Raw genomic sequence first — 14,087 nt, 5'->3', positions numbered from 1 at the left:
AGTGCGGAATTTAGGGGAGAGGACAGAGATTAAGAGGGAGCCACCAGAACAGCTGAGAAAAACCAGGGCAAATAGGAAAGACAAAAGAATGAAAGACTAATGCTGGAGCCTTCTAAATAGAGGAAGATAAGATGACATTTACAAAGGACATTGAGTTGGCTGTGATGAGGGTTAAGTGAGATGATATGAGCTAACTACTTTGGAGCGTGTACTGTGTGCCAGCACTGTGCTGAACACATGTATGCAATGCCTCCATCACTTTATATCTATGTATCTACTCTTTCCTCTGTCTTTCTACCTGGGCCAATAAAATGGTAGTGGATAACAAGTATTTATGTATTCATTCAGCAAGTATTTATTGAGTAACTGCCAGAGGCCAGGCAGTCTTTTGATTGCTAGGGGCAGCAGCAGTAAACAAAATCAACTTTCTTATTTCTTACTGTGTTTATACTTCATCACTATATAAGTCATTCTTTCCAGTTGAGTTTTTTTGTTTTTTTCTCTGTTACATAACAGGTAATTCGTAGTTTTGGTTTTTTCATTTAATCAGTTTGGTCATATATTTTATCGTGTTTGGTTTTTGAAAGTCAGTTGCTTTTGTATCTGTTGTTATTTTATTACATGAATACCATTCTCTCTCAGCCTGTTCGCTTATTCTTAAGGTACAGGTGCCTTAAGAATAAGATACTCAAATATATTCTATGATAACTCACTTTCTTACCCAGAGCAACTCTGTTTCTCTGTTTCTACTGAGCCAGTTGTGTCTTCAAAACACTTGAAAGGAAGAGCGATAGCGGTGATAATAAGTAATTTGTTCATGCCATGGACAGTTATAAGACCCTACCTTCTAGGTCTTTTTATTAGCACTGGAACACAATGGTGAATATGGCAGGAAGTTCCCTGCTGTCACAGAGCTCATGTAATACTAAGAGGATCAGACAAGTAAAATAACACTAACAAACATCATGATTTCAAATGATAAATGCTATAAAGATATTTTGTGACACCATAAAGTCATCAGGAGTGACTAGGATGTGGATCGACATCACATGGACTGATGAGAGGTAATGTCAGGAAACCAAGACTCAACTGCCAAGGAGACAGTGAGGACCAGAAGATGAGTATTTCATGCAGGATGAAGGGCTAAGCAGAGGAAACAGCCCATGCAAAGGACCTGAGGTGGGAACACACTTTTTGTCCTAGGAGAACAGATGATACAGTGTAACTTGAGTATAGTAAAATCAAGGGAGAATGATAGGATAAGGTCAGTAAGGGAGACAGTGGTCAGATCACATAGAGTCAGAATCAGTGACCTTGCATGGTAGGAAAGGAATAAAATGAGGAACTAATGGAGGGTTTTAATTTTATTTTGAAGGAGTGAGATGGTGTGATGTGGTCCGATGTGTTAAAAATACTCTGTTATGTGGGTTTGAGTGGGGAACAAAAATGGAAACTGGGAGTTTTGGGTAAAAATCTGATGTAGTGGTCCTTTAAGAACAGTTGGATCTGAACTATGTTGGTGGCCGTGGATATAAAGAGATAAAGGAAGATTTAAAATGTGATTTGGAGGTAGAATTGATAGGACTATTGATGGATTGGTTCACAAAGGAATGGGAGGTGTTAAGAATGAGTCCAAAGTTTTTGGCTTGAGAATCTAAGTGTCATTTCCAGAAAGGAAGAGAGTTGGGGGTATATGACCAAGACCTTAGTTTAGAACATACAAGTTTTGAGATGTCATTAGATATCCAAGTGGAGATGTTAAGTAGATATCAGTGTTTGGAATTCAGAGGTGAGATCAAGACTATACATAAATATATGTATGTGTGTATGGATGTGTGTGTGTGTGTGTGTGTCTAGCATTTACATGTGTATATACTTGAAAATACATAAAAAGAGAGTCCAGTTACAGAACAATTCTCAAGGTTGAGCCTTGAGTCACCCCAACCTTTAATGGGCAGGCAGAGGAGAAAGACAGATTGATTGAGAAGTAGTAGTCAACTAAGTAGGAAAAACCAAAAAAAAAAAATGTGGTATAGTTTTAAAAAAGCATTTCAAAAATGAGGAAATATTTGAAATTGTTAAATACTGCTGAGAGATTGGATAAAATGTAGATGGGGAAGCATGGTCTTTGTTGACCTTATGGAAAGCTGCTTTGGGTATCACGAGGAGTTGCCCTTGGTAAGAGCACTTTCTGTTCTTCCTCTTCCCAACATGAAAGTTTAATTGGAGTAAAATGTGGGGGAAAAGGAGATGAGGAGGTGGAGGCACATAATAAAGATAACATTTCTGTTAAGTTTTACTGAAAAAGGGAGCAATAAAATGGGACTCTAACAGAAAAGGGATATAGAGTCAATTGCGAACCTAAAGTTTGGGATGAAAAAAAAATCAAAGATAGATCACTCCAAATAAAAACCTGGGTGCTGAAGAATAAGAGAGTAGAGGGGATGTTGCAAAGGGATGAGAGGAGCAAAGTCCTGGAGAAGGCAAGAGGGGCAGGGACCCAGAAGAGTAGCCAAAGTGTTCATCTCTGACTGGAGCAGGGCACGATGTCCATTGCAAGAGAAAGGAAGGTAGAGAATACAGGAGACTCAGCTGGCCAGTAAGAATAAGTCTCTCTTCTCTGCCGGGTTCAGTATATCTAGTCCAGGCTAGTGGACTCAACTCTCTTTTAATACAGACCTTTCAGTTCAATTCTGTATGCCCTTTTTAATCTGTAGCTACCACCTCTTCCTACCTCCAATGGCAGGTTGTCCCTCCCATGTGACTTAAGATACAAAATCATTTCCACGTAAAGCTAGAACAAATGGACATATGGAGGGCTGATGACACTTTAGTAGGTAAATGTATAACTAACATGAAATTTGGGCTAGAGTATAAAAATGACAATATTTTTGCAAGAAAGGGTGTCTTTATACTTGTAAAGGTCAAAGTCCATTACTTTCTGCTAAATATAATCCTGAAAATAAGGACTTCAGGAATTAACTCTCTCAATCTTCTAATCTGATTATCAACTTTGGCAGATGTTTCTTTGCGAGCATTATAGCAATGTATTTAAATTGCACCGATCTTTGTCTTTTGTTTTGTTCCTTCTCAATGATAAATGTTAAATGATAAATGTTAAGTAAAAAAAAAAAATCTGAGCTAGAGCTACCCAGGGACTGAACTAGGGTCATGAGCACATGTTATATATAATAAGGCTGACTTTGATCCCCGCTAATGTGGAAGAAAAGGATGTGTGAGACAAGGGGGTTAGGATTCAGACTGCCTGTTCTGGCTGTATAGCTTTGGCCAAGTCACATATCCATCTAAAGATTGAGCTTCGTCATTTGCAGAATGAGGAGAATAAAGTATCTCCCTCAAGTGGTTATTGTGAGGAATTTAATGAGCTCATGAATGCAAAGTACAATGAAAACTCTCAGTAAACATTATATTCATTATCATAGTTGCTGATATTGAGGTTTCCACCTGGTATACAGGAATCAGGGGAAATTTGTTCTTCCTGCCCCTATTCTTGACAAGCCACTCTCTAGTGGCTTGGTAACTCAGGCTAGAATTCTGAGCAAGTGAGGAGGCTGCACCATGCAGGAAATGTCTTGGATAAAATAGTCCTAAATTTGTCCCAACCTTCTGGGTGCCCTACATAGTTAAATATGCAAAAACCTGAGCTAGAGAAAATATGGTCAGCATCCTATGTAGTAGGCATGACACTTGAGGGAACATACATTTAGGAATAAGAGAAAGGGGGTTTCAAAGATTCTGCCTTCCTGCAGAAAGCAATGTTCCTAAACAAAACAACCAAAGCAACTAGCTGGTGAAGGAATGAGTCTCTGTGTCCCACAGGCATAGAAGACGTAATGCTAGATATGCTCTCGTATGTTTATGTGGCTTGGCTCTTATTTTGAATTGAACTTTTGATTAAATTTTATTTATTTCCTCCTCTACGGTCCCATAGAACCTGGTACACATTTGAAATATTGTACTAAGAACACTATCTTGCAACTGGGTTATAGCACGTTCATCTGTCTACCCTATTATGCTATGGCATCCCTAATGTATTTTTTAATTAAAATTTTTTGGGGTGACAATGGTTAGTAAAATTACATAGGTTTCAAGTGTACAATTCTGTCATACGTCACCTATATATCACATTGTGTGTTCACCACCCAGAGTCAGTTCTCCTTCTATCATCATATATTTGACCTCCTTTACTAATATATTTATTTATCCCAAATGCTTAGCACAAAGTTTGCCGCATTTTAAATATTTAATGCGCTTCTTTTTAAAATAGGTGAATGAGAAAAGGACCATGGTAAGAGACACATTAAACTCCTCATTATCTCATTCTCCATAGGGAGAATGACAATAAAGTGAGGCATAGGGAGTGTCTCAACCTTTCACGTGGCACTACCTTATTACATAATAATATTCGCAAGTGCACTCTGTGTCCGACAGAGGGCAAATTAGAGCAAACATTTCCTACATGGCCGATTTGCTAGAAAAATGCCTAGAGGATGAAGCAGTTGCCTAAAGTTTAACAAAACCCTGTTGACCCCTAATCTCTCAGAAGAGATTAACTGGCTTTCTTAGTAGATGTGTAAACTCCTTGTTGGAGCCAGCTGGACTCATTTCAGACTTTATTTTGACAGGGCTTAAACTAACAGGGAGCAAGGACTTCTTTTTTTAAGGCGCTATCAATGTAACTCTTTTACGGACTGTTTCATATAATATGTATCCCCAAATCAGTGGGCTCAATTAATTCTCCTCATTCACTCATGAGCTAGAGATGCCAGTCTTCTCTAGGGTGTCTGACAGAGTGGAAGACCATCTGCCTCAATCCTTTCCTTAAATTCGTCGTGACCTTCCAAGCCCTGTGGGGCTCTCAGAGGATAGAACGAGCTAAAAGCTTAAGAATTCTAGGAGCCAGTGTGTTCCAAGTCAACTCTATATTTACTTTTTATGGGGCCCAGGGTGTGTGTGAGAAAGAACAGGCAGGGAACTGACACATGCACAGGTGCTCCTGAGCTTACTATAGCTTTTGTGTGTTTTAATTCTGTATTTATTGTTTGCTCTAAGGTCTTGGTAGAGTAGAACCCAGGTCTGGGTATATGTAAAAGAAAACAGGTCTGAGTATCAAGAACTTAGTTGCCAACAGCTAAGGTAAGTAAACATGACCAGCCATCTTATCTTGCTAGGTCTCAATTTTGTAACTCTGTGAAATGAACATATTGGAACTGGTGGTATTTATATTTCCTTCCAGCATTCTAATTGTAAGAACTCCATGCCTTATTTTACAGAACGCCAAACTATTTTGAGCCATGGTCTTTAGCAGCAGCCACTCAAGCTATCTATCACTTGGTATCGCAATGACAAATCAATCTGGGTGACTGTGCTTCCCAGTTCCCTCCAGCCTTGCATTTCCTGTTGACTTTGGATAAAGGAATTGTGTTCCTCAGCTATGTTGTAACCTTTTGGCTTAGACACTGGTTTAAGGGGATTGACGTACAATGACAGCCCTGTGGAGGCTGATAGTGGGGGGTCACATGGCTCCTTCCACAGGGTCCTAAGGATAAATTCAGTAATTTCAAGTAGTCTGAGAAAATTTTGATTCCCTTTATGTTGGAAGATATTTTTTTTTCATGGCTATAACAATACTCAAGTGTTTTACAATTAAGAGGAGTAATTTCCTTCCTGATAATCTAGCTGGACAATCTCAAACTTCTAACTACTCCACTCGTTCAATTCTCCTTCCCCATCCCTGCTGCCTCCTCCCAGAGGTGTTAAAGATGCATCCTGTTTGGCTGAGAACAAGGGAAGGAAACTAACATTTCTACAATAGAATAGCTCTGGCCATGGATTTCAACCGGTGTCTACCTACAGGCTCCATACCACAGAGGAGTGAGCAGCTTGGTTTTGGCCGCCTCCCCTCCCATCCCTCCCTCCTCCTTGTGTTACATACACAGCAGGCCTGAGTGAACTGAAGACTCTGCTCTGGCGGAGAGAACTCCAAGCTCATTTCCTCATAGGACACCGTCACAAAGTGATATCTGATTGTGTGTCTCCTTCCTGGGCAGAGAGGTGGCCTTTGAACTCAGCCAAAGAGAGGAGCTGAGGGGAGCTAAGTCACAGGTTTCAGTCCTACAAGGACAGTTCACGTGGCTGTTTCCTGATTGTGGTTGATGCTTCGCCTGAAAATGTTGTGCCAAGGCACAGTGGGGATGGGGACATGGGGCGATGTGAGTGGATTCTGCGCCTGTGTGTGAGGAGCAGAAGCACCTTTCTCTGAATGCCTAGCCATCTTCCCTTGAATGCCCTTTAATGACACACTTCTAAGTTACAGTGATTATATCCATTTGACGAATAAGGAAACCGAGGCTCAGAAAGTTTATATAACTTGTCCAAAAGAGCAAGGAATAAAGCAAGGAATAAAATCTGGGTCTCCTCTGACTCCCACATCTATTTGCCCATTACTACAGCATGTGACTTCCCAAAATAACCTTCCCTCATTCAAAAGATTCCTCTTTTTGTGTGAAGCAAAACATGTCCAAAGAATGCCAGCATCTGAGAACAAAGAACAGAAGTGACAGCAGTCAATGCTGAATGACAAGTTTGACTCAGTCTCCATCCTTGAATTTATTTTAGTCCATTTGGGAAATATTTTTAATCATAGTCAGAAGAATGAAAATAAGTTTGAAGTTGAATTAACTTTTCTCCTGAACATGTTCCCGGCTAAATGTTTGATAAAAATTTCCCTCTCCTAATGACATGTGGGAGGTACTGGGAGGGTCTAATCTGCTTCTCCTATGAATGTGTCTTTCTAAAACCAGCTGGCTGTCTCACTGGTTGGTGGGCTGGAGCCAGCTCACACTGGCTCTGGCAAACTGATTGTCCCCAACTATTTCCAATCCTTGTAACTTGACATTAGTCACAGCGGGAGCATTTACATCATGGAAATCAGTAAACTACACAAACCAGTCCCTCCACTCCTGTTTTTTCTCCTGGAGGACTGGCTGTTAAACATTTATCCTTCTATCTCTGTCATTCTTAATCATAGATATCTGGTAATCTGACAGCATAAGTGATACGCAGTATTTCCAGACCGGGCTAGTTTTCCTAGGGATATTATTCTATGCCACTACATCAAGATAATGAAAACTGACAGAGGGGGTATAGTGTGCAAAATGTCCCAGACTATTAAGCCACTGTGAGCATAGGGAGTCTCAGAAACTTGGGGAACCCCTGTAAACTCTCTCCAGTACCCTCAGGAGGAGCCAGGAATAATTATTCTCTTGAGAATATTGAATAGAACAAGAGGAAAAAGGGGGAGGAAGGGAAGATACATTCACTGAGAGACTGCATTAAAATCTCCAAAAATATCTTTAACATCTCATGTAAAATCTCAGTGTAGAACATTTTTTATATATATAAAGAAAATGCTAGACTCAGGCTAATATGCCAGAGGAGCGATGAACTTTAATAGATGCACTGACATTAGGGTATGTGTGGGGTTGGTGCTGATCTGGTCAAACGCTCAGGATCCCCCGAAGCCACCTCTCTTTAGACATTTACGTTTCTGCTCAAAAAACATGGCTCCAACTCTCACACATGGCTGATGGGTGTAAAATGGTATCATCGTTTTGGAACACGGGTTGTCAGTTTCTAATGTTTCTAAATATTTTACCCAAGAGTAATAAAAGTTGTATGTACACACAAAGCAGCTTTATTCATAATAATCCCAAATGAGAGGCAACACAGATGTCCAGTAACAGGACATTTATGGTATATTCATATGTTGAAAGATTCCTCAGCACTTAAAAGGAACAAACTGTACAGCAAGATAGCTGTGTCTCAAAAACAGTAGTGGAGCGAAAGAAGTACAAAACAGTGCGTACTTTATGATTCCACATGCATGAGATTCAACAACAGGTAATACTAACCTGTGGTGATGAGAAGGGTGGTTGCTCTTGACTGGGGATGGAAGAATTCACTGGGAAAAGGTAGGGGAGAATATACTGGGGTGATGGAAATGTGCTAGCTCTTGACTGGAGTGGTGATTACAAGGTTATACATAGCTGTGAAAAATTCACGCAGCTCTACACTTACCGTAAATTGCGAGCCTTTTATTTAATGTAAATTAGACGTCGATTGAAATATGTATAGATTATATATGTATAAATGTAAATAAACACTCAAAGGCTTACATTTCTAATCTAATTAAAGGGTCTATTCCAATAAGCCTCAGCTCTTTGAATTTCACACTTTCTTTCTGCCCTACAAATGCGTGCACTTAGTGCTCTCAAAAATGTAGACTCAGGCTTCAGAGTGGATGCTACAAGTTGGAGCCTTGTGCAATCACTTCCCTCTAGATGGCCGATTTCCCATCACTGACACAAAAGGCCCCATTTGGTCATTCCCGCCGGGCCGCAGGAGAAAGTTGCGGGGGAACAGGTTCAACTCGGAGGGGAATTCCTCTCCTCCGCACACACGTTCTAGCGCCGGGACAGCAGCAGGGGTCACAGCCTGCAGCGCATGAATCAGCGCCCCCGCCAGGCTCCGCAAAGGCACGCCCCGCCCCGTCCGAGGTCGGAAGGACTCTCACCCTACAAAAAGAGGACACCCACCGCCGGCACCCAGGTCGGGCCGCCCTGAGTCTGGACTCTGCACACACGTCTCCTGCCGGCTCATTCTCGGGACCCCTCACCTCGCGAGCCACTGGAACCTGGACACCATGGACACTGCTGGTCCCCTCGGGCTGTTGCTTCTGCCTTTGCTCGTGATGGGGACTGCGCTGGGCACTGCTGTTCAGGGCCGGCCAGGTATCTCCGCCCCATCCAGGATCCCCTCTTAAGTCTGGGCTTCCTCCCGGCCCGGCCGCGAGGGCGCCCTGCACCCACGCTCTCTCTCTCTCTGCCCGCTTTGCCCAGGCCCCTGCCTGGGACTGGGCTCGCATGCCCCAGGGTGCACTTTTTATCCATGTAGGGACCCCTCTGCTCCGAAGCAGCGGGGTCCAAGCTCCCCGGGGATGGAACTCCCCGGGGGAACCGCGCCCTCGCCGGAGACGTGGCTGACCTCCTCCCGTCTCTCTGACTCCTTCTGCCCCTCCTGTAGGAAACAACGCGGAGGTCTGCCTCCTGCCCGCCGAGGTAGGACCCTGCCGGGCTCGGATCCCCAGTTTTTACTACGACAGGTACACGCAGAGCTGCCGCGAGTTCATGTATGGGGGCTGCGAGGGCAACGCCAACAACTTCGAATCCCGGGAGGCCTGCGAGGACGCTTGCTGGAAAATCGAGAGTAAGTCGCGGCGCGCACACCTCCGGAGCCCTGGCGCCGCTGCTCGCACGCACAGGGGCCGGCAGCAGCTCAGCGGACTTGCCCGGTCCCACTTTCTACAGCAAGTTTTAGTCTCCAGTATTAAGCAGGGCTCACTGGTGTTTTCAGTATCCCGAAAGGCATCACAGGTGTGCAACCACTCACATATATTATCTCTCTCCTAACTGGCATTTATCATAATTCCGAGCCTGTGCAGGCTGGGAAAGATTTCATCTTAGGGCAAAATAATGTAGGAGGTGCGACGGTATAAGTGCTTTTCTCTACTTACCATGAGTTCCAAACCTGTGGCTTTTACGCCTCCCTGAGAACATGTCCTCGTGTCAACTATCCATCCATCTGAAATCCTTTTAGTGGATTTTATTATTTAACTGTGAGTTAGCTAATTATAACCTTACTTTTGTCCCCTGACACTCAAACAGGTCTTTGTTAGTATAGGGAGAGAGTGGAGATACAGTATACTGTTTTCTATTATATTTTAATTATGTGTATTGTATCTGGGAAAGCCTGTCACAAAACATGGGGCTTTACCATTCAAGGAAGTGAACCAGAGGGAAACGTGTATTCCTTTGAATAAGTTATTTAAACTTCTTATGTAGGAACAGTCCGAACACTGCAAGAGAACAGTCTTTCTACTGAATCGCAGTTCAGTCAGGTCTGGAAACACTTAAAAAAAAACCCCAGAAACCTAAATAAGTGGATTAATGGAGAGTTTTTGGAGAATTACTATCCCAACACTAAATATAATGCCGGTTCCCACCAGTTGTTTCTGAAAATAACAGGGAAGTTTTGAAAGTAACACTAAGAAGGCTAATTTTTGACTAACATTGCTGTTTGCCCTCCTTTTTCTAGAAGTTCCCAAAATTTGCCGGTTGGAAGTCAGTGAGGGGCAGTGTGGTGAGCTCAGAGAAGCCTATTTCTTCAATCTAAGCTCCATGGCCTGTGAAAAATTCATGTCTGGCCGGTGTCACCACAGCGGGAATCAGTTCCCAGATGAAGCTACTTGCAGGGGCTTCTGTACACCAAAGAAACGTAAATACTGTTTTTATGGTGTTTCTATTTCATTTCTTTACTAAGACTTGAGAGTGAAAAAAAAAACCCATTCGATGTGGAATTAACATGGTTTGCATTTTGCTGATTTCATATATGAGACAATATTAATATTCACACTATTGCTTTGTGAGGGAGCATAATTCCCATTTTTACATATGAGAAGACAAGTTAGGAGACGTTAACGACTTGCCAAGTTCTCAGGGCTGGAAAGCAATCAATCCATGATTCAAGTTTTTGCTTCTCTTCTGCATTGTTTCTGGAGAACTATTTTTCATCTATTCAATTTACACATAAAAAATTACAGTACGTATTCATTAATGAATGCCATGACCTCAGGTTTGTATGGAATCAGTTGTATATATGAAATTGTGGACTATATATACACTTAAGATGGTGAGACTTGAAAATTTCTTCCTAAAGTTTTTGGTTAGATTTGTGTATCCTTTTGTAATTGCAAATTGCAGCACAAAGAGATTGCTATTCCTTTTTTCTCTTCTCCCCATTTCTTATCTACACCCCACCACAGTCCCTGAATTGATGGGTTACTTGGGTAGTATTTAATATTTGTAGAGAGAGACAATACAGGCATTTTCCCTAGGCACAGAAGAGACATATACACATAGGTAGATAAATAAATTCAACAAACAAGGAAAATTTGCCTTGGCAGAGACTTTGATAAAAGCTCTACAGCTATACTGCATTGAATATGCAAAATCTTGAATTAATGAGGAGATGGTTGTTGCTGGTGTTTTCTTAAATTGTTTGTGTTAATGTTCCAGTGACTACCTGGGAATTAGATATATGTATATGGGAATTAGATACATATATACTTGATTAATAATGGAAGGAGAACTGATAAACATATTTAAAATAAAACCACCAACATAAGAAAGTTTACTAAGCATGTCATATATTATCACTTAAAATGTGATATCTGTTTTTTGTTGTTGTTGGTTTTTTAACCTGACCATATCTGTTTTGGGGGTTTAATTTGTTTACACAATCAAATGATACAAGGATATAGCTTCCGAAGAAGTTCCGTCTGGGGTATAAATATTTAGAATTAACAAAATATAGCATGTAAGCTTTCTTGAAATTTGAGGCACACTTTTTAAATGGTTGAGGTTGATATTTTGGTTCCAGCATGAAGCTTCTATGGGATTAGCTTGTCTTCGGTTCCTTCAGTAATCCTCACACTTTATTGATTCTGGTGTCATTGCATTTCTAATCTTATTTCCTTTTTCATAAAGGTCCATCATATTGCTACAGCCCAAAAGATGAGGGCCTATGTTCTGCCCATGTGACTCGTTATCATTTTAATCCAAGACACAAAGCCTGTGAGCCCTTTGCCTACACTGGCTGTGGGGGGAACGACAATAACTTTGTTAGCATGAAGGATTGCAACCGCGTTTGCGTAAAAGGTAATGAATTTTTCTTATTCCATTGTTAAACTAACTTTATAAATAATTCATAAGCAAAACTATATTTTATGTATCCATTTTACTAACAGCATACTGCCATTACTAGATGACGTCTACATCAACAGCACTTTAGTACTGATTGGTTTGTGACAATGCTTAGGCTGGCTAGCCGCAGTAGACAGTATGTAGCCTTGTGTTTTAAAGATAAATTATTTCTAACTGAGTGGACAGTGAGTAAAATTGACTTTATAATCATTAAAACTTCGATGAGGTAAGTTTGTAAGCATGTTGAAATGGTGATTTACAGTGAACCTACAGATTGATGTGATGTTTATTTTTACTTTGTTGACGTGTAGGCTCGAAGAAGAAAAAGGATAAGAAGATACCAAAGTTTCTCTTTACCAATAGGAACCTGAAAATTCAGAAGAACCAATTTTAGCCATTCTTTTTTTGGATATTACCTTGTGAATGCTATTGCCTTTATGGTTATATCTGAAGAAGAATATGGTAACATGAGTAAATGAATCACTAGTGATTTATTCACCAGTTTTTATTGATCAAAGTTACTTTTTAAAAATGTAGTCCATTTTTACACATCATTAGCTGCTACTCAAATGTGAATCTATTATTTTTCATTTACTGTTCAATGACTTTTTATGGGTTTGAATTCTTGCTGTGCATAAGATATAAAAGTAAATATGACTCACCCAGTTGTTGGGGTTGCTTTTCTGATTTCAGACAATGATAGTAACTGAAAAACATAAGACAATGAAATCATGTTTTTTTAACCCATATGATCGTAAAAGGGGTCAGCAAATACATTTCATTTTGCATTTAAATGTTAGATTACATTTGGGGCCCAAGGTGACAAACTTGCAGATTTACCAACAGTTTAAAAAATATTACAATTGCTGTTATATAGACACTAACTTACTTCCATTGTTGTTGTGTCATTTAAAAGATAATAAAATTTTGACTGAATTAAAAAGGTGGTAAATTTATTAAAATTAGAAATGTTCTCAGGGGGAAAATATTCTCTCTTTGTCTCCCTTTATCTATTCGCCCATCTATCCATCCATCCCCACAGGCATGTATATGGTTTTGTATACATATAGATAGGTGGCTTTTAATAGTTTTCCTGTTACATTGTTTCCTAAGACTAATGGATTGGAGACCGCTAAAGCTGATAAAATCTTTCGACTGTTCAAGATGTTGATTTACATCACACCAGAGACTATTAAATTTAATAATTTAAATTCTACTAATAAGCTATTCTTGATAAACATGATCATTTTAAACAGTTTCTGCTTTCTCTGTAATAAAAAGATATTTAAAATTCCTACATTTTCTTGACAAGATTAATATGTTTAAAAGCATGCCCCTGATCTAGCAAAATTATAAATGCATTTGCCCTTTGCTTACGCAATCCCTCTTTAAAAAATCTATCCCAAAAGTATTTTGCCAAAAATACAAAATGGTATACACCTGAGGACATTCACTGATGTATTATTTGGAATAACTCATAACCGGAAACAAACCAGATGCACATCAAGGGATTGGGTGAAGAAATTATGGATAAGAAATGAGCAAAATATTTATATATGGACATCATTTGATCATCAGAATACATTAAGGAAAACAGGTTTTAGGGCAATATATATAAACACATAAACACACACAAACAAATCACAGAAGGTATAAAGATATTAAAAACAGTTGCCTATTGGGGAGGGAGGAAACAGGATTAGATAGGTATGGAGATAAAATTTATGCGAATGTACCTTGCTATATAGTTTTGACCTTGGACCATGTAAATATTTTACATACTTAAAAACCAAAATTAAATAAAAGGAATAAAAAGCATTCTCTCCAAAATTGGAAGCAAACCAAAATAATTGAACCCAAATGAATATCAAATAGTGGCATAACTACACAAAGGATACATGATTACTTCCAGTGACTTTCAAAACAAGTATTTTGATTACGTATCTTTTGGAGGATATACTCTAAAGCAGCCGTTCTCAACCTTCCTAATGCCGGGCGACCCCTTAATACAGTTCCTCATGTTGTGGTGACCCCCAACCATAAAATTATTTTCATTGCTACTCTATAACTGTAATTTTGCTACTGTTATGAATCGTAATATAAATATCTTTTTGTTTTCCAATGGTCTTAGGCGACCCCTGTGAAAGGGTCATTCAACCCCCAAAGGGGTCGCGACCCACAGGTTGAGAACCGCTGCTCTAAAGGGTCAACTAAAATCTGAAAATGCATTTAGTAGCCTTACTG

General features: G+C 40.1%; 1 protein-coding gene across 1 annotated transcript; it reads left to right on the top strand.

Moving 5' to 3' along the window:
- The first annotated feature begins 8,555 nt into the window (after window positions 1-8,555).
- Window positions 8,556-12,540, top strand: TFPI2 (tissue factor pathway inhibitor 2). The gene is made up of 5 exons (XM_019624727.1): window positions 8,556-8,813; window positions 9,106-9,288; window positions 10,177-10,356; window positions 11,628-11,798; window positions 12,155-12,540. Exons 1-5 carry the CDS (start codon window positions 8,726-8,728, stop codon window positions 12,235-12,237), a joined length of 705 nt encoding a protein of 234 aa, XP_019480272.1. The 5' UTR covers window positions 8,556-8,725; the 3' UTR covers window positions 12,238-12,540.
- Window positions 12,541-14,087: the final 1,547 nt, after the last annotated feature.

This window comes from Hipposideros armiger, unplaced genomic scaffold (genome assembly GCF_001890085.2).
Source record: "Hipposideros armiger isolate ML-2016 unplaced genomic scaffold, ASM189008v1 scaffold_603, whole genome shotgun sequence".
NCBI lineage: Eukaryota > Metazoa > Chordata > Mammalia > Chiroptera > Hipposideridae > Hipposideros > Hipposideros armiger.
The sequence above is the reverse complement of the archived record's forward strand: the minus strand, read 5'-3'. Positions and strand labels throughout refer to the sequence as shown.